The sequence below is a fragment of the Tachypleus tridentatus genome, chromosome 9, assembly GCF_004210375.1.
Source record: "Tachypleus tridentatus isolate NWPU-2018 chromosome 9, ASM421037v1, whole genome shotgun sequence".
Classification (NCBI taxonomy): domain Eukaryota; kingdom Metazoa; phylum Arthropoda; class Merostomata; order Xiphosura; family Limulidae; genus Tachypleus; species Tachypleus tridentatus.
In genome coordinates, this window is record NC_134833.1 from 31650826 (window position 1) to 31673120 (window position 22295).

A 22295-nucleotide genomic window follows, 5' to 3' on the forward strand; every position below is an offset into this window, starting at 1 on the left:
TCTATTATTTATATTTCACAGTTTCTATCAAATAATAATCTGATAAGTAACAACAAGAGTTAACTGTAAAAATATTTAGTCTTTAAATGCCTATAAAACCACATCACTATAGAAAAATTTAAGTTTTATTTTTTTAAGTTTAAGAGTCTATGCACACAGTTAATAGATTTCCTACTTAAACAACTGTTTTCTGAATTATAATTACATCAATAAATTAATATTTGCTGCAAAAGTAATTCCTAAAAATATATATACTGTGAAAAAAGTAAAGAATTATTTTAGTACATGCCTGAAGGTTTTGTGAAAACAAAATGTCTAGTGCTAATTATTTCTTATGAAAAAATAAAGTTCAGAAACACACTATAAAGGTAGTAATTTTGAGCAAAATGAAATGATTCAGCTTATAGAACTTTAACAAAAACAAAAACAGCCAAACAGAGGTTTTAAAACAGTACAAGTTTATGTACATCTGGTCGTCTTTCTAGTTGTCACTGATAGAGTACAAGAAGCTCTGAGACATATGCCATAAAATAAATCTCCATTATATCTTACTTGAAGTTTTGGAAAGTATATAATGTATCAGATACTGAAATATATTATGAGTTTCTAAAATCAGCTATGTGCCCCACCATCTAACTAGTGATGTGCATAAATGAATTAACATTATCCCTTATCACTATCAAGAGAAAAAACTTGGAGAAATGTATGAGGTTTGTACTACATTACAAGTCTCTTTTTAACTGTATAAGTGTATTTATAGTGCAAAATGAAATCAGATAACAATTAAAAATGTTTTCCCAATCTTATTCATTTACTATAGCTGTATAGTAGTATTATAACTATACTATAATGTTATAAGAGTAATGAAACAATAATAATAGCTTATACATTGTTACATGCACAATACAGCAGGTTTGAGAAACAGAACATTATAAGCAGTTTTATAATATAACAAATATTCTAATATCAAACAGTTGTGTGTATTAGCCCTGACAAAGCCACAAAGGGCAAACATTGGTTAAAATAAAATATCTGGAGTATAAAGGTTGTTTTTTCTAAACTTTTTATGAAGTACTATTCAAAATTAGAATATCATACTAAACACTGATTTTTGTTTATAACAGATGAAGTACATTGGGTTATAAAGTAAAAACAAAAACAGCCAAACAGAGGTTTCAAAATAGTACAAGTATGAAGTGATTTAGCTTATAAGAACTTTAACAAAAAAAAACAGTAAAAGTTTATAAGTTTATGAGTTTTTTTGTTGTTGTTTTTTTTTATAACAGATGAAGTAAAAGTTTCCTTGGAAAAAGTAATGGCTCTACACCATAATTGAAAATTTTGATATTTTAAAGTAGTCCACTACTCTTGTTGTTGTAATATTAAACTTGGATTTATGTTTTATTTGATAAACTATAATATATTATTTAATAAACATGCAGACAAATATATAGGTATAAGCGTCCATAGAAGAATTTTAGGTTAAATGCTTTTAGCAACACTTACTGAAAAATTGTAGCAAGATCTAAATACAGGAACTTTTATATCTCATATATATAACCTTATTAATATATCAAAACTATCAATACTGGTGTTGATTTAAAAAATCTTCATGACACTAAAGCATACAAACATGATAACATTACAAAAGGGACTCAAATGAAATATGAAGCAAAATAAGTTACAAACATGGACATTTGTAAATAATATTCTATTACTGTTTAACTTCAAATACCTCATTTCATAAAACACAGTTTAGTTAGAAAAAAAAAGTTACATGTCAGAGAATACCCTTATGGAAACTATCTCTTACACATATTTTTTCCATAAAAATGAAACAATTGATAATCGTGAAAAGTTGATGATACTTACAACCTGCTTCATAAACTTAATCTTGGAATAAAAGCAAACATTAAACGAGTAAGCCATTATGAATATGTTTAATTGCATAGCAATACTATAATAAGTTTATCAGATACTATAACAAAGTATTTATCTTTTCTAAACTTACTTCATTCAGAACATTCAAAAAACAATGTAACCTCTGGCATAATGTTTTTAGAATGCCACAACATCTATGGCACAAAACTTACATTTGATTATATTTAAAACTACAACATTATAATATCAACAGTACATGATTTAAATGGTGCATCACTTTTCACTATATCATGAAAATGTTACCTTTGCTAAGTACTTGGTACTATTTACTGTCTACACTTATTATATATGTATATACTTTATTTAATTTGTACATAAGTGAAGCTTCTAACCTCCTGCTTAGTTTTTTGATGAATTTTTCCTGCCATTTCTTGGTTATATTTGGCTGTTTTATTCAAGGTTAGGTTTTTATGAAGCTCTTGAAAAATAGCATCTTCCTTCTTTATTTTTTCTTGATAAGATGCTCTTACTCGATTCTGAATATTTTCAATCTGTTTTTCTAAGGAATGTTGTTCCTGATGATAGAAAACTTACATAATTAGTGAAACTGATGACCCCAACAAACTTTATTCTGCATAATTAGTGAAACTGATGACCCCAACAAACTTTATTCTACATAATTAGTGAAACTGATGACCCCAACAAACTTTATTCGTTTAGGATATTTACTTTTGAATACAAATTCTCCTTTATAAACTTTTATTTAACCAACTCATTCAAACATTACTAAATTAATTTACCATAAAAATTTTTTTTTATGCAGCAAAGGATTTTCATATAAGTATTATGTCAAATTAAATTTCACCTATGGTACTGATCATGCATGTTTAGCAATCCAGGTCATGTAAGGTCAATTTATTTATATCTCTTGATATAATTATATCAAAATCCTTCCTTTCACCAAAAAATGTTGCATTGTAATAAAATTGAAAACCTATGATTACTGTAAGTAAAAAATCCTAATGTAATTCAAGAATTTAACAGAATTTCAAAACACTTTAATGAAGGCTCAGTTTAATAAGAAGACAAGTATAACACTGAAAAAAGTCTAAATAATCAAATTTAAAATGCAAAATGTTTAATAGGCTGATAAAGTAAAAGAGCTCTTTCTAATATATGATATCAATCATGAAGTTACAAGTGGTTGAAGATGAACAGTACAATATGTTTTATTTGTTAATCTATTAATATGTTCAAATGAAAATTATATAAGTCAGATTTTCATACCTCCTAATACAAGTCACTGAACAAGAAAACTTTAGCTTGTTTGTAGGTTGAACCTGCCATATTTTATAAACAATCTGTAGTTTCATAGGTTGACAAAAGCATGCTTTGTTATTTTTCATCTTGACTTAAACCTTGTAAACAGTTTTACCTTTGACAGCTGATCCAAGGTTGCTTCAGTCTCTTGTATTGTATGTTCATAGAGCATATAGTCACGCTCTAGGACAGCAAGACGAGCCATGCTTCCTTCTGTAGCACTTTTCAGTAATGTCTTTTCTGATTCTTGCTTTTGCAAAATTAAATTCAAATATTCATTTCTTTCCAGCTCTTTCCTGATATCTTTTTTATAAGCAGTAAACTTTGCTTTCAAGGATCGTAGTTGATCTTGATGGTTTCTAAAAGAATAAGATATTTCAAATATAACACTTTTGATGACTAAAAAAATCAGAACATTAAGCTCTTGAAAACATAATGTTATGATAAAAGCACAAACTTACCAAAATGACTGAGCTACTTAAAAGCCTTTGCAACACTTCCTATTCTGTAAAATAGTTAATAATTATAGGAAAATGCATTAAATAGCATGAAAGTATCTCAAGATTTTTCTGTCATATCTCAAACTAATACTATTTTCCTTGTCCTTGAAATTATTCCTTTAAATATGATGTATACAAATTTAAAATGCACATATGCATATCAGTAATAAAGTATATCACTGTTGTTCTTCTATAAAACATTTAAAGTGTCTATTAATAATTTACTGAGTTACTCTCACATAAGGTTTATCCAAATATTTCTACCATAGCTTATGACTAACATAAATCTTGCTTTATTCCAGTAATGTTAAGTTCTAATATTTGTTTAACAAATCAACATGAATTTTTATATGATGATGATGACATATAAAATAACTAAAAAAAAACTAATCAAAGAAAACCATATTCCTTCTGTTTCTAGTTGTTGGTGGAATGATGGAAAATCTTAAGTAACAAGATCAATATGTCTTTTTTTTTAAGTAAAGTGAGTTTTTTCTCCATTTGAGAAATCTAAAATACAAATTGGACTTAACTTTATGCAATATAAAGAGGCAGTTTCAGTGTCAGTGTTACAAAAATTTTATTTAGAGCAATTATTTTAAGTGAGAACTACTTAAAAGATGAAATTTTATTCTTCTTTTTCAAAAATATAGATTTTTGAAAAGTTGATTTTTCCAATCAATTCAAATACCGTACAATATAACATGTACAGTACTTCCTTCTTTATTATGGGTTTTTCCCAAGAATGATGATTTGAAATGTACATAAATTATCTGAACACAAACGTTCTCAACAAAATCAATGCTTTGCTAGATTACCTTCCATTGTTAGTAACCATCTTGTGGTAAACGCAGATCTAATATTTTTGGAGCATTTGTGAACAAGGAGATAAATCTGAACAATAAATAGTAGATCTATGATATGTCACAGTATATATACAAGGGTATTTATTTTCATATATTTAATTCATCTTGTCAAATATATATAATTCAAACTATTTCTAAATATCATCAATGACAAGCATGTTATTAGGCAATAAATTAATAATCAACAAAAATGTCTCCACCATTTACTTGTCCTAAAATATTTTGTTTCCTTTTTTACTTGGAGATTTCAAAACATTATTTACAATAAATAATTTGCCTTTTACAGGGTAGATATATGAAATAAGCTCACACACTTAGTCAACACTACTCTTTGTTTTGAGCAATGTAGGGTCTGGGACATTTCAAATTTTGAACCACTTTTGTACAGGTGGCATTTCTAATGCTCCATTAGGTTATATTGATAGATTTCTAACAGGTTTTAATAAAAGATTTAAAACAACAGCTATGTTTAACTTTAACATTGGTAATCAACTAGTAAAAACAACAGAGCAAATAAGTAAAACTGTATGTATTTCATTTTCATATTCTTGCAAATCTAACATAAATAGTAAGAAAACTGTTTAATATTATAAACCTATTAATGTTAAAAAAGAAGAAAATGTGTTACACTATTTCATAAATGCTGCTGTCTTTTAAATTCCTACTTACCTAAGAAGCTCATGACCTGCAGCATAAGCCTCATCACACCTAGACATGGCTAAAATGCTTTTTTTCCATTCTTGTAGCAGTTGCTGCTTCTCTAATTGAACTGACTGAAATTATAAAAGAAGACAAGATGGGTCAAAAGTATGTGACATACTTCTAACTGATGTCAAATGAATATAAAATAAATTAAATATACTACTTGATCACTATTCTGTTACCATTTTCAACCTAACAAGATAGCAAATATATGTTTTAGCTGTATTATGTACATACTTCTACAACAAAATAGAATCTTTTATCTAAAAAACCAGTTCTTTTAACAACAAATAAATGTTTTACAGAAACAATAAGCGAGAATTACTGATTTTTAAAAAAATTTCTACATGAATGACACTTAGCAACACATGGCTAATCAGCCAGTTCAGAGACCCTTAAAGGTCAGATACACTAACCCTATTTTAAACCACTGATCATAGTTAGGCAGCAATATCCAATTAAAAAGAGATGATATTAGCTTTCAGAAGTTATAACAATGTAACTGTTACTTTAATGCCACACCCACTGTGTTGATTAAGTTTACAAACATTACAACCCAAAATTTGGATCTTTTTATTTGCAAAGATAACCAAAAGGTTATCCACTGACTACATTGCTTTTATATAGAAATTACTTATTTCAAACAACAAACAGATGCTTGTTTGAAGCTATTTCCAAAAATTTAAATCCTGTACAATTTCTTATAATAATTAATTTTATCATATTGGTTATAAAAATACCAATGAACAGGTACTCCAGCTAGTCTATACAAATAAACGTTAATATGTCTACATGTATGTGTTCCTTATATGTTTCCATGCTTTTTGATCAACCAGCACCAAACATGATTGATTATACATGATGATATGAGGAAGGTCATTGAAGGGTTGGATCCTCCATATCATTTCATATTTAATTTTAAAAAATCTACCAATGTTTGCATCTCTCTCAGCATAAAACTGTTGTTAGAATTGATGAAAACAGTATGTGTTTCTTTTCATTATTGGTACCTTTATTATTTTAATTGCACATTTAATGCTTATTATGTTAACAAAAAAAACAACAGAAATACAAATTATTATCATTTGTTACAAACAAGTTTTTATTTCACTAGTCTAATGGACAGGTACTCCAGCTAGTAATTTATAGATTAAATATAAAATAACAGAATAAATATAAAAAAAAAGTTAAAATAATTTGATTTTGTAAAACTGTACTTCTTCCAAAGCATGATTTGAAGCATAATTGAAGTTTTAAATAAGTGATAAAGAAAAGTCTTTATTTGTTTATTTTTTGTAGTTAAGCACAAACTATACAATGGACTATCTATGCCAGGCCAACACAGTTATCAAAACATGTTTTTCTAGTGTAATAAGCTTCCAGATATAACACCATGCCATTGGAGGGCTTAGTAAAAGAGATTCAGTCATTAGACCCTCACAATATAGAATGACAATATGTAAAATAAAGTTTTTTGTTCTAAAAATAAACAAATAAAATAAATTTCATTGACAAAACAAACACATTCAAATTCATAAAATCACTTGAGTATCTTACTTACCACAGCAATATTTCAAGTTAGATTGTCAAATGTTGTATACAACAACTTAAAACTATACTTTTGTCATCTTTTTACACTCAAAACATTTAAACTCAGGACTAGATGAGGTTAGTTTGGTAAATTATTTCTTTTATTGGAGAATTATTACACTGAAAAAAATGCAATGAACAAAGTTGAATTAAAAATTCTGGATTTCAAAATACACATACTTTAAGGTTTGATTGATTTCTGCATTACCCATTAAAATTAATTGTTAAATACTAGAACAGTCTGAAAATAGATACAAGTTTCCTTGATATTTGTTTACCAGCCACCTAGCACTATATTATGTTAGGTTTCAGGCAAAGATGTTATTTCAACATATGTTTTTATACTGTAATTTTTGCAATATTCAGATATGGTATTAAACTTGATCATAAATTCTGTTCCAAAATTCTTTTGCAATAATTTTATTGGTTCAAATTCTTGATTGTGAACCTACATCTAAACTAATAATACAGCAAACTAAAAAATCGAAAACCTAAAATATTTTCTACAAAACAACAATTGTACATTGTAAATGATTACCTCCATTTCAGTGTTGGCTTCTGTTAATCTCTGATGTAACTTATTAGAGTCTTCTCTACGAACTACACACTGAGTATTAAGCAGAAAAATATCATCTTTCACTGTATGGAGATCCTTCATCAGCCTATGAACCAACAAATCCTAGAGGAATATCCAACACCTGTGGCTTAATTAAGCATGTATAAAAGTTCAAGATTTTAATAAATGTGGTTGTTTTCTTAATAATTATTTAATTTTCTTAAAACATAACAAAAATGTGATAAAAACATAAAATAAACTATACTAGATGTAGTATGCTGACTGGAATTATTAATTTCTACACATCACCTGTTTCAATTTATCTTTATGAAGTTGTGATTTCTCAGTCTCTGACTTTTTAACAGCTCTCTTTGTAACAACAGTGTCTGAGTATGAAGATTCCTTTAGTTGGTTAAGATATCCAACTTGTTGAGATAAAGCTTCAACATTTTCTCTAAGTTTTGTTTCTGTGAATCAAAATATACATTATATCAACGCTGTTCTTAATAAAACAAAAGGTAACTTCTGAAATTGTCGGTATTCTTTTAAAATATGAAAAAATTTAAAAATCTTAACTTGTTTTTTACCCAAAGTAATGGAGGTTGCCTTTTTTTAAAGCTGAGTCTTTAATGTATTAAGTTCAGTAAACTTTAATAAAATGCTATAAACATTATAGAAAAGTAAGTTTGGGAATTCATAGCTTAATCTTCTTAGGGACACAAATATACTTATATTTGTTTTAACTTCAATTGCCTGTTATTTTTAGTTGCATCAATATCTCAATAACAGATAAAGTTTTGATGTTGTCATCTACTTACTAAAAACATATATTTGTAAAAAACTGAATATTTAATCAACAAAATAGAGTAAAATATCCAAAACTTCAAAGTACTGGGACTGTCTATTTATCATTAAAATTAGTCAGAAAAAGTAAACTGACTTTGCTCATTGTTTCACAATTCACAGGATATGTTTAGTTTAAAAAATATTATAATTCATTAAAACACAAATACATTATGGAAATGTTTGTTGAACTAAAATCTACAAAAAAGAATTAAGTTTGCAATGGATGTTAACTGACTAATTTATCTGAAAAGCAATATTTACACAACTTTTTAGAACAACATGGAACCTATTGGTCCATCTTGCCTATTCCATCCTTTAACCTAAATTAAAATAATTAAAAATAACAATAATCTTAAAGTCAGCCTTAATCATTCATTTACTTATCAAGCTTTTTCTTAAGATCATTTAAATTTACTGCCTCTACAACATCTGATGGCAATCCATTCCAAAGGCTAACTACCCTGTTAGAAAAATGAAACTACCTTAGCTGAAAATGACTACCCTGCCAAAATTTTTATTTGTGTCCCATAGTTCAACTATTTTCACTGTTAAGTATGAAACAAGTTGATGCATCAACATTATCGATCTCTTTTACAATCTTAAACACTTCAATCAGAGAGAATTGAAAGATTTCAGCCTCTCCTTGTATGACAAACCTTTCATTAAAGACACCATTCTAGTGACCCTCCTCTGAATCTTTTCCACAATTCAATATCTTTTTTAAGGTAATGAAACCAAACCTACACACAGAACTCTCAATGAAGCTTTATAAATGAGTTAAACAGTAAAACGATAATATCTTTTGTCTTGTATTCAATATTTTTGTAGATGCAGCCTAAAATTTTACCTCTAGCAACAGCACACTGCTTGGATTGTTTAAGAGACTGATCAACCATTACATTAAAATATCTTTCTTTCATGTCATTGTTAAATTTACTCCCATTCAAATTATACTTATAATTCAAATTCTTATAACTCACATGCATTTCTTATAATTAATACTCATCTGCATTTATTTGTCAAAATCACTATATGAACCAAATCCTTTTGTATATCAGTAGCATTGTTCATATCATCAGCAAATGTAAGTGATTTATTGACAATTCCTTCATCTGTTATTGATGTAAATCAAAAAGAGCAAAGGTCAAAAAACTGAGCCCTGAGGTACTTCATTTGTGATATTAATCCAGTTTGACTAATCTCTTTTAAAACAACCATATTTTTTCTTCCACCAAGCCACTCTTCTATACATTTAGCTAATTTATTCCTCATGTCTATAAATAAAATTTCTTTTTACAAGCCTTTTATGTGGTACTTTGTTAAATGCTTTCTGAAAATCCAGATACGCCAAGTCCACACCCTTATGCTCATCTACATAAACAATAACATTTTGAAAACATGTCATAATATTTGTAAGGCAAGATTTTCCCCTTGGTGAAACCATGTTGACAACCCAATGAAGTTATAAACTCTGTTAAATTACTTTACAAGACATCTTTTAATAGACTTTCAAAAACTTTTCCCACAACTGATGCAGGACTAATAGGCTTATAACCACTGGGACAATTTTTATCAGCTCCCTTGAAAAGGGGAGTTACCTTAGTTAACTTCCAATCCACTGGTACCTGCCCACTATTCAAGGGCTGACATAAATAGCAGTAAGTGGCTCACATATCACATATTCTTTTTTATGCCCTAATTTCCTGTTTCACCAATTTCTTGATATTCAATAATCTCCTAAATCTCCTGTTATACAAGTCAACTGAAATTTCTTAAATTTATTATGCGTTTTTTAATTTTATCTCTTAAATTCTTTGTATGACAACCTGGTTTTAATGTAACTTCCATTTGCTTTCTGCAAGTCAATGCCATGTACTTATTAATTAGCTCATCTGACCTACTTCTCCCTACATCATTAGCTCATACATTCCCCACAAAAACTGCATCTTATTTTTGTGGCACATGTGGGAGTTAATGATGTAGGGAAAAGCAGGTCATTATAAATCTAAATCATTTGTTTCTTAGCTTATGGTCTGATAGCTGAAAGTTCTTTTCTTTGAGCCATTTCAGTGTACTGTTTTCCAAAAGTTCATAGAAACATCCTTTGAGAAGTATAACTCAGCAATACTTTGTAGTCAAATGCTTTTAAAGGAAAAAGAGAAATAAAATCAACAAAATCTACATATTTTTAATATGGTACCTTAAACAAAAACACACATTTTCTACTGTAAGCTCTTTAAAGTCTTCTGAAGTGATTTAACAATTTCAAAATATTTTAAATGCATCCATTTCTTTCATAATAACTGGTCAGTGACCTCAAAAGAACACATAAGTCTGCAAAGAAGCATCTCAAAATATTTCCCGTATTGCCTCAAATTAGCAATGTTTTGAGACCTTTAGTCTTGAAGGTGTTTCTTTGAAAAAAGCAATTTTCTGTAAAAATTTTAGATTTGTACATGTGTTAATTGTGTTTGATAGTAACAATTAAAGGCACTAAATATTTTATGAATGTGTGAGAAGATGTGCATTTGTATTTTTTTGTTCAATTTTATTTTGTAATAACAATAAAAAACACTTAAAGTACAATATTACCTTTCTTTCTTTCTTCATTTGTCTGATTGCATAAACTTTTATAGAGATGTCTAACAGATGATAGTTCTTCTTCCTGTTTTTGTCTTTCACCAGTTTTTTCATAAAATATTTTATGAAGGTCTTCAAGTCTTTTCTGTTGACAAACCAGCTCATGTTGAAGATGATATAACTGCATTCCCACATCTTCTCTTTTCTTCTCATTTGATTTCAAATTCTTTGTCTGAAGTGAAATTTGATTAAAATATATATTTATGAAACTGAATACATTTAGTTGAAAAAATATTACAATTAATTAAAACACACATACTTATTATGGAAGTAACTGTTAAAGTAAAAACTTCATAAGTGAATTATTTGGAATGGTTGTTTACTAAATAATGTGTCTAGAAAACAATATTTACATCATTATCACTATGGTCAGAAGTTTCCTTTACAATAAACACAATAAAAATTATTTTTATTGTTGTAGTTAGTTAAATAAGAAGTATTTTGTATAACCCACATGCCAATTTTACTGTAGCTTTATCTATTTTTAGTAATTTTTTCTAAGATTTGTAGCATTCATACTATGTCTGGCTAGTCATAATAAATATACATTTATTTCTTTATTATTATTTATTTATTTATTATTATTTTGTATACATTTATTTCTTAATGTAACTGTAATACATTTATGTTATAAGTTTCCATATTAACATATATAGTTTAAATTATTAGTAATTAACTACATTACAATATTTGCTTTTGAAATTAATAATTTTGATGAACTCATTTCAAATAATAGTTAAACAATATTTATAAATCTACTTCATAAGTTTTGATTTATTTATTTTATTAAAGTTTGTATTTTTTTAATGTTTTGCCTAGTAAAAAGTGATAGCCTGTATTTTGATAGCATTAAGTTTCCACATCATATAATACAAACACTTTGTTAATTTTTACTTGATTTAACTTTTTCTTTGATCTTAAAGGCAGCTATATGTGTTAGAGTAGATGACAAAGCAGATGAATCATTATGAAAATGAGTGAAGTATCAATTACAAACTGAAGAAAGTGAATGACATTACTGTAAAGATTACACAAAAAGGTGCTAATGATAGTTCATTATGTGGCACTGGCTTTTGGTGCAAGTTGAAAATAGAAGAGAATCTTCAGCCTCATTGATTCTTGTCTGACAAGAAAAAATAACAAAAATCAATCTAGAGTGCTTGTTCTTTTGCTTTCTTTTGTCTTTTTTAGTAGTTATGTTACTTATTTTCAACTCTGTTTAATTTGTGTTTTTTTTTGTTTTTTTGAATTTCGAACAAAGCTACTCGAGGGCTATCTGTGCTAGCCGTCCCTAATTTAGCAGTGTAAGACTAGAGGGAAGGCAGCTTGTCATCACCACCCACTACCAACTCTTTGGCTACTCTTTTACAAACGAATAGTGGGATTAACCGTCACATTATAACGCCCCCACGGTTGAAAGGACGAGCATGTTTGGCGCGACGAGGATACGAACCCGCAACCCTCAGATTACGAGTCGCACGCCTTAACGCACTTGACCCAACTCTGTTTAATTGTGTGTTTTGTTATCTTTATGCTATTTAAGCAACCTACCATTTTTCCTAAATCTAAATGTTCTTGAATTACAAGACTATTTTCAAGCCCACAATTCTTTCTTTTATAATCTGAACAATCTTTTTTTAAATTTTACACAAGTTCTATAATATTAAGTAAAATTAGATATTTTTATAGAATGCACACTACAATGTAATATTATGTTCACTGTTTTTATCTTTAACTGTCAAAATATGATTTAAAAACTCTTAAAGTTATGTTGAAAGTGGATTTCTCTCAAGAGACATGCATCTTTTATAATTTATGTCCATCTTTACTGATGCATAAAAATGATGCAAGTAAAATTATGATACAACTTTTTGAAATTCTTTACATCAATTTTTGATATCAACTCTATGGCTGACTAAAAGACGTACTAGCTATCCACAATATACATGAAATGTCATAGGTGTCTAAAGAAGGTACAAAATACAACGTGTTTGCAAAATTTCCACTGAAATAATTCCTAATATTTAATGGTTTAAAGTATCTTTCAAGCTGGTTAATTGTTAACCTTACAAAGGGGTATTTTATATAGATACTTATATATTGTTACAATTGTCCAATAATACTGAAACTGTGTAATTAAGTTTTGATTTCTTACAGTATAGGTTAGTTAAATGACATACTGGAAGTAGGATGTCAGATTTCATTGTCTTTTTTAATATGAATATCACATATTGTTTAACTGTGTGTTATTCTTATGAAGTAGAAATTAAAATGAAAATTTAAAAATCTAATTCCAGTAAAATAAACTTACCACTTCATTTAACTCAAATTCAACATTTTCTAACCTCTTCTGGAGATGTGACTTCAGTGCATTTTGGAAGCGATTCAGTAAAGGCTACAGTAATTGTGTAAAAGGTAAGTTAGTATACATAACACTTAAAATTTAAATCCATAAAAAAATTAAAGTTTTCAGATTTATTAATATCACAAAACATACTAATACAAATAATTAATAGTATACAAACTGCAGATTGTTAGCTGTAAAAAAGGATATGTTAATTGTAAAAAACAATGTAACATATAAATATATGAAATTAAATGTGGTTAGATCTATATGGAATGATATTGTAGTGTATGTGTTAAGCATAATACTAAGTTTTAGATATTCTCAAATAGATAGATAAACTTTTATTTCACTACAAATTGATAGTGAAGAACTTATCCATTGAAGCAGAATGAAAGAGATCTTTTATACATCTTTAAGAAATAACTATTTAATCTCACACAGTAAATGTATTATTAGAGTTTTATAAACAATATCCTGATATTCTTGAATGGTAAAAAAAAGTACAGAAGCCTCTCACTGGAAAAAAATATTGTTAAGTTACTTCACTACTTTATTTTGTATGATATACCAAACTAATGCTTTGGTGGATTTTATTTGTGTTACAAACAAGAAATTAACTAGTTAACCAACTTTTGATTAATGACACTTTGAAACTGAAAAACGAACTGAGATATTGGAATTAGTGATAATGTTTGTCTTTGCAAGTTCATACTGCCCAAATTTTCTCAAAAGATTTATGATATCAGTTGTTTTTAATGTAACAATTATCCATCAAATGTTTGTTTATAAATATAAATTTATTTTAATAAATTTTAACTGTGAAACATCAATTTTATTTTAACATTACATTACAGCAAAATATATGCTGTATACTGTCTCCAGTTACCTTTCCATAATGGCATATTTTGAAAGTATAATTTAGCCAAGCGAGCTGATTATAGTAATTATATTGCTGCAAATGTTATAAGATGTAATAGCAAAAGATGTCTCATTTGTCCTGTTCTAAATACCTTTCACCCTGTTACTAATACAAATTAAAAAAAACCAAACTAACTTCAAGAGGTAAGTTTATTTAACTTACTTACACCCAGATGACAACACCTTATTTTTATTTTTCAATTAGTTTTTCTTCTTTACTTTGGAGAGCAGTCACCTTCCCACAACTGTCTGCATGCGGTAAAGGGTGATATAGATGTGGGACATTGTGGGCTTGAACACCCACATCTCGCTCTCCTAATTTCTATTGCTATACCTATTATTTCTGTTGCTATTCCCTCACTATTTTCTTTATGTGAGACTAGCAAATGGAGGTTAAGACTGAGATGGTGTATTCCCACCACAACATGGGCCCCACTTCTTCAGTCACCTCGAAAACCTAAAGTACATTTATAATCTGCATTATAGCTTGTACTCTGGGATCCTTTCAATTGGTGTTGCATTTTTTATTTTTTAAATTTATTTTGTTTTGGTTTGTTTTTGGTTATAGCAAACTAATATAGTTAATCAGAGGTTTAGATGTGCTGTTTTTAATGCAGTCCTTCCTTTTGATATTGTTTACTTAACTCTATCACTATTAGTTTCTGTAAAATATATATATATATATACACACACACACACAGACTTCATAATATTGAACCAATCTTCATAATAACTTTAAATTGTAAGGAATTTTTTAACAAGAGTTAATACCCTTCTAGTTGGTCTTCATCAGTTGGCCATTAAAATTCTTCAAAGATTACTATAGATTAGTAAGTCACATAAACATATAAGAAATCACAGTAAATTTGTTTATATAATAAATCAAAGAAATCTTACATGATCAGGATCCAATACAACCTTTTCAGATGACTTATCACCACTAGTTTCATCATTTGAATGTTGCCAACTTCTGTTCACACATTCTTGTTCTGGAAGGTCTATATCATTCAACTGATGTTGTTCCTGTGAGTCACTAACATGCAAGTTTCAGATGAGAAAAAAGAAGCATTTCTCTGGGATATGACAAAACTAATGCAACAAAACCTGATCTTTCATATTACTCATCACAAAACAAATAGTTTTCTAATCGTTTTTTTTTTATCTTCTTTACAGTGTTAAGTACTAAGACATGTTTGCATAGGGTTGAAGTTACCTAAGCTATTAAGCATGTCAATTTTTAATACAATTTATACAAAACAATAGAACAGTGATCTTTGTCAAATTTAATTTTCATTAGAAGTATTTTTTTTCATTCATTATGCAGAGATTGCATTTAGACTTATGTTTACACATGAACAATCCTATAACTCCTGCAGGGTTGTTACTATAAGTCTAAGTTTAATGAGTTACTAACTGTTCATATACCCAGTACAGAAAATTAATTAAAATGGATGATCTAAAGGAACAGATGAGCAAATCACATTTGTGGCTCTTCTGTCTACTTATAAAACTGAACTTAATGTCTTTGTGGTCTCACATTGTCCTCCATCTTCATCAAAATGCTACTACTGACAAAAAACACTTTTCACAATTCTAATTAGTTATTCTTTTATGTGCTTGGTACTTTTAAATAACTTATCAGGTTAAGCATTTTGATATGAGAAAAAAAAAACTATCTAAAAGCAAAATGATGAAACTTAATTTATACTTTGATAATTCTGTAACTTTGTTTTTCTTAATGTGACAACTGTTTTTCTTTATATTCACATAACTTTTCACCTACTCAAAATAAAATTAATATTTATACAGATAAAATAAAAAAATGTATCATTATTTGTGAAAATTCAGTTTAAGTCATAAAATTTTCTATAAGCAAAGACTTCAACTACATATCTCTCATGAAAACTAGCAACTAGAATGAGTTAAAGTACTACAATTACAGTTTGAAGGCGTAACTAAAACAAAACTATTAAAAGTTAAGGATAAGTTATTTAAAGGAAGCAAAAACTAGCTCTGAAAGACTAACTTCACAGTTTTTAATCAACAAAAACAGACATGCAGTCTTCGTCTCTCTCTCAGGAGCATTTATTTTACCCAATCACAGTGCCATCTAACATGATGAACTTTCTCTCATTCTCTATGAACATTTGTATTTGTTAAATGTATAGGGTCACCATATTTCACAGTTATTAAAGAAACTAGAGTAATCTGATTTTGTTATTTATTTTGAAACATTAATTACCCCATAAGCAAATTAAACATTCGCTATACACTTTAAAGATAATGACAATATATGAACCAATCTTTCATGTTAAAAAGTATACATTTACACATAATGTACACATAAACACTAATAAATCAGAGCCTTAATACATGCAACTGTAATTTCTAATACCAGCATTTATTCAATTCCACATTTAGAATAACACAAATTTCTGAGATTATTTTTGATAATACATAAAACATGTCTACAAGCATTTCAGATATTTTATGAGAAAAGTCCATAGACTAAATAACCCAGAGCTTTTGTGTATATATCAAAACGTTTTTAATGTTATAGATAAATCCCAAGTTTGAGTTAATACATATATAGTCTAACAGTGTGTGTGTGTGTATATCACATATATATAAATACACACACACAAAATACATCTGTGAATAACTAACACACAAACCTTAATTTAATTTTCAAAGTTTAAAGTTGCCTACTTCAAAAATATTATGTGCTTTTGAAAGTACCTTTTTACTGCAGAGTTACACATGTTTTCTTTATTTTCTTCTAACATCTGTGAAGATTTCTTATTGTAGTTACTCTGGGAACACTCACTTTGTTCTTTTTCCTCTTCATAAGGCTGAGCTGACAAAGAATTATAATCTTTTCTTTTGTCTGTTATTTCATCAACATAAACACACAAAAATCAGAAAACTATATGTTTATATGTAACAAGTACAAGATAATACATAAGTTCAGCACCTATAAAGCTTTAATTTGAAAGATCTATGAAGTTCTTATCAGTACACTGAAATTTCAACAAGAGAACACAAACACTACTAAATCTAAATACAAGTAGTGATGACTTTAAGTGACAGATTTGCATATAAATCAAATACTATTTAGAATTGTTTACAAGAATGAAGTATGAAGTGCAAAGTTACTGATGATAATTCAAATACATATAAATATTTACCAACACAACAGAAAAATTGAAATTACATTTTTGTGTTATTCATATTTAAAGACTTATCACACTAAAAACAAAATTAAAAGCATAGTGAGCTCTTATCTTATTTATTAATTAAATTTTTGAAGTTGTTCAAAATTTCAAATGTTTATGTAGAGTAACAACACAGCAATGATGAAAAAGTTTTGTTGAAGGTTAGGACTGAAGACATTCAGTTTAACCTTAAAGGAATCACACTCCACACTATTAGGTGTATCATAAGTTTATAGCTCTAACTGAGAAGCAATTCTCCAAGTAGAAGTCTACATTTGGGTTTTAAAATCCTACAAGATAAAAAAAAAAACTTATTTAAGTTGACATTTCCAAACATATTATTAATGAAACCACTTTGAAGCAGATTTCTCAATAATATCAGAAATTCAAATAAATGAAGAAGAGAGAACTTAACCCCATCTTGAACTGAAGTTTTGGGTAGAAAAGACTGGTTTGGATACAATGAAAACATAAGGATAATAGCAAAAAGTCCTGTGAACATGAATCACAAACACATCTGAATATCTACATTCACTAGCCAACAACAAAAGAAAATAATTCTTGAGAGAAAGGTAAACATAAAGAGCATGATGCCAAAGGTTCAGAGGGTGAATGAAATAAGTGGGATTACAATTAGGAACATGGAAAGGATGTTGAAGAAAGATAACCCAAAAATATTTCAGAAGAAAGTACAAAACCAGGGACTCAGAAACTTTATGTCTCTAGAAAAAAAAAGAAAAAAGAGTAGCAATCAAACCTGCCTTATTCAAAGAAACAGACAAAGGCATCAAACCATTGTTAGAGAACCATGTCAAAACTGAGAAACATATGGCAAAGTGAAATGAGAAGGATTTAAATGGTATCTGAGAGACTACTGACAAAAAGTAAACTATTGTTATTGATAAACAAAGAAATTAAGTGACCTCATTAAGAATGATGCCACCCAAGAAGTCAATCACTGACACTGTGCAGTAAACTTTATAAAAGCCAGGAGTGAAGTTGGAGAACAGGAGTGCCATATGAAAAATATCTGACAGAATATGATGTAATACAGATGGCTAGAAAGGAAGTGGAAGAGGTGGCACTCTGAGCTAGTCAATGTGGTACCATCAGAAGAACTGACATGAAAAAGAGCAAGTCACTGCAAGAACCTTAAGATCACAGATGAATAAGAGGAAACAAATATAGATGAAATGCTGTAAAATCTTGGCTGAGAGTAACTATGTCCAAAGCCAAAAGGTAAGGTTCTGGAGACCAGAGCTAAGCATTCCAGTGTGTGGTGAAAGTAACTGAGGTGTTCCAAGATGAAAGCAGTTCCAATGACAAACTTGTGGATGAAGCATCCAATCTGTGGGAATAACTCTGGTGGATGAGAAAACTGATCTGCCACTAAAGTTATTATTCCTGAAAAGTAAGAAGAATAAATGAAGTGTGGGCCAAAAAGAGAAGATCCAATGTTTGGAAACAAAGAGACCTGAATAGAGACCTCCATAGCTTGGAAATGAATGAAACCAAGGCAGAATTATCTGTATGATTTGGTTTGATTTTAATTTTGTGCAAAACTACATGACAAATTATCTGCACTACTCATCCCTACTTTAGCAGTGTGAGACTAGAGGGAAGGCAGCTAGTCACTACCACTAACTGCCAACTCTTGGGCTACTCCTTTACCAATGAATAGTGAAATTGACCATCACATTATAATGCCCCCATGGCTGAAAGGGCTAGCATGTTTGGTGTTACATGGATTTGAACCTGCAACCCCTAGATTACAAGTTGAGTGCTTTAACCATCAGGCCATACTGGACCTATCTGAATGAAGCAATACCATCTTCCTCCACAATAATGTGAGACCCTGAGACATAGTTTGGTGAACTTCCATAAGCTCAAAGGTATTTATGTGAAGAGAAGATACAGCATCTGTCCAGAAGCCCTCAAATTTCAGATCTATACAAGCACCCCAGTCTTGAAGAGAGGTATTTGTAAAATGGTGTATCTCCAGACATGGGATGGGAGAGACACACCCACAGTCACATTGCCCCTTTTATAACTACTAGCCAAGAATGAGCAAGATGGAAGACAATAGAGTCACTAAACACATTAATGCAAATGTTCCATTGGTCCCATAATGATCACTGAAGGGAATGCATGATCCCAACCACAGGAATGAGCAATTCCAAGGATGTCCACATCCCCAAAGGAGATAGTACCACATGAGGCAGTGTTATTAGTGTATTAAAACTGTGCTCTGTTCAATGGCCTAAAGTTGTAAAGAATACAGTTGGGTCCAAATGACATGGAAATTGAAAATCATCCCTAAATAGACCAAATACAGTTTGAGATTATGAATAGCCTTCTCTGGATGAGAAAACCAGCTCTCATATATTCAAGCTCAACCTTGAAATTCTTCCAATTGGCGTAAAGGAGCAAATAAAAACCAGTCATCCATATAGTGGTGAGTGTGAATGCCCAATAGAAGAAAACTGTACAGGATGGCCCATAAGTCCCTACCCATTCATATGTTATTATGTTATATTCAATTATGCATGTATTATAAATTTATTTCTTCTTTTTCAAAGAAATATGGCTGATGTAAGCCTATTTACACTTGAAGAGTGTATTGTGACAAATACATGGGTACATGAGCACAAGAATACTGATGACACCCTGGATACAATGAGATATATGGATGGGTAGGGACTTATGGGCCACCCTGTATGAAAGACAATGAAGGAGGAAGTGTGAAACGAACAAATTCTCATGTAAGAACTTAAAAGACCCACTAAGCTGCAGTGAAGGTCTCCCATACAAACACTAACTGGCTAAATTGAGTTCCTAAGAAACCTGACTCCACAGGTTAATCATTGATGTTATTATCTGCCTCTCACACAAGTTGGGAATACTCACTGGTAAAGGGAGTATCTTCCTTGTGTTCTGATAGTGTATGAAACCAAAGCAAGAAGATAAAAAACCCTAAAAGAAGATGCAAGAGACATTGCAATAAGAGAATAGGAAAGATATGAGGCCAATGTCAAAAGAAAAGAGTGTAGAAGGGCCACATTCACCTTAAATTCAATGGAATCTGGAATACCTGTAAAAATAGGATTCCTGAGAAAAGGATCTTTTCTGCAATCTCTCAGAACAAAAGAAGGAAGTCCAACACCCAGCAATACATCATTCTCCAAAAGATGCCAGCAAATAACTTACCAAGAGATCAAGGAGAGAGCCAAAAGCAATAGCCTCACCAAAAAAGAAGTTAATAAATGACTCAGATTCTCTGAAAATTAAGCAGATGACCTATGATAAGCCTCAGACAACAAATGCATTGAAGATAAAAAATGCAAAACTGTTGTAAGAGAAAGGTGAATTTGGAAAAACTAAGTTTGGATAAGAGGAACAGTGGCATCAAGCCTAGAACTCCAACTAAGAATAAGAAGATATAACCTTCGAGAATCCTAATTCAGGTCCTCTAAGCAATGAAAGGCTTAGGCATATTAATCTGATAAAAAGCAAAGTAACATACTTTCACAACTGTTCAACAAATCTCCTACCATGCACAGCAATGTCTGGCAAAGTTGAAAAGAACAGATAATTACTCAAACGACTTTCTCCCAACAAATAAGAAGTGTCAGTAGCTTAGGAGAAATTCCCAATACATTATAAACTTGATGAACTATTTGCAAAAATGGTGCAGGAGGAGAAGGAGGATGTTTGTTTTCAGTTTGAGAGCAGTCTGTCTGAGCAAGAAAAAGTACCAGACAAATTGTCAATCTCCTCACTAGTCTCCCAGTCTCTAGGTAAACAGCAGAGCAAACATCAGATCCACAGAAAGCCCCACTCCCACCCTACTATTAGCACTATAAGACTGTATCAAAGACAGATCTGTGAATTAATATCCTAAAATGTCTCAGAATTTCTTTTTTAAAGAAAAAAAAAAACAGTCAACAAGCTCAAGATCCAAGAAGAAATTCAAAACAAAAATCAAAATTAATCATAGGTATAATGAAAGTTATGCAACATTGGGAAAAACCCTTAACCAGTGCATAATAACATTGTTGTAAAGGTCTACAACTGAGAAAAAAATGAATTGGAACTAATAATGGGGAGCTTATATATGAATCTTAGACAGGGGACACAAATTGATGTAGGTGGAGAGAATCCCAAGATTTAACCTCTAAGGGCAATAAAGTATGGTATAAAAGCTGGAACAAGTAAGGTAAGATTCATACCAATTATCTAGGTGGCAAAGAAGAGACACTTTTATTGCAAGAAAGCAATAGTGTGAGATGAGGTGTGTTTTGGAAGTTAATCTCCTGAACAAGCTTCATTTTTCACCATGTCACCATAATTTTACAAACATATACAATATCTATAAAATTGAGGTCTCCCATGATAATACTCCTGTGTCTTTGGTATCATGATTGGATCACTTGCACATACCAATATCAGTTTCAGCTTCCTGATCAAGAGGCTTTTAGGAAGAGCAAATATGTATTTTCCTTCCTCTTTTACCCCAAAAAAAAAAAAACAACAACAACAACAAAAACAAACAAAACAACACACTTTCTACATTTTTATGAACCTCTAAGATATATCTTTTATCACAAGCTATCAAGAAATTCCCCCTATCTTTGTCTAAATAGTTTACAATAAAATCATTCAGAATTTCCCTTAACATTTTGTTAACCTACTCAAATGGAACTCAACGTGAGTAAAACTTAAAATTTATCTCAGTTTATCTATTCAGCAAGAGTATTCCCACTAGGTCTCGAAAACACACCATATAACTATATTCACAAATACTTATGAATATCTGTTGGTTACATAGATTAGTGTCATGTAAAAAACCAAGTAATTAAGATATTAATAATGTTATTACATGCAACAAATATAATAAACTAAGATTTTCCACTT

At 29.6% G+C, this 22295-nt stretch overlaps 1 protein-coding gene across 4 annotated transcripts in view; it reads right to left on the reverse strand.

The window, feature by feature from the left end:
• Positions 1–22295, reverse strand: part of l(2)41Ab (lethal (2) 41Ab) — a 47316-nt gene that overhangs the window by 21343 nt on the left and 3678 nt on the right. For all 4 annotated transcript variants that reach the window (XM_076453571.1, XM_076453570.1, XM_076453572.1 and 1 more), the window contains 9 exons: positions 16906–17023; positions 15064–15199; positions 13213–13296; positions 10854–11073; positions 7725–7882; positions 7398–7538; positions 5237–5340; positions 3317–3560; positions 2274–2456 (listed from right to left, as the gene is read on the reverse strand). In XM_076453571.1, coding sequence (XP_076309686.1) covers positions 2274–2456; positions 3317–3560; positions 5237–5340; positions 7398–7538; positions 7725–7882; positions 10854–11073; positions 13213–13296; positions 15064–15199; positions 16906–17023 — 1388 coding nt within the window. The remainder of the gene's footprint in view (positions 1–2273; positions 2457–3316; positions 3561–5236; positions 5341–7397; positions 7539–7724; positions 7883–10853; positions 11074–13212; positions 13297–15063; positions 15200–16905; positions 17024–22295) is intronic.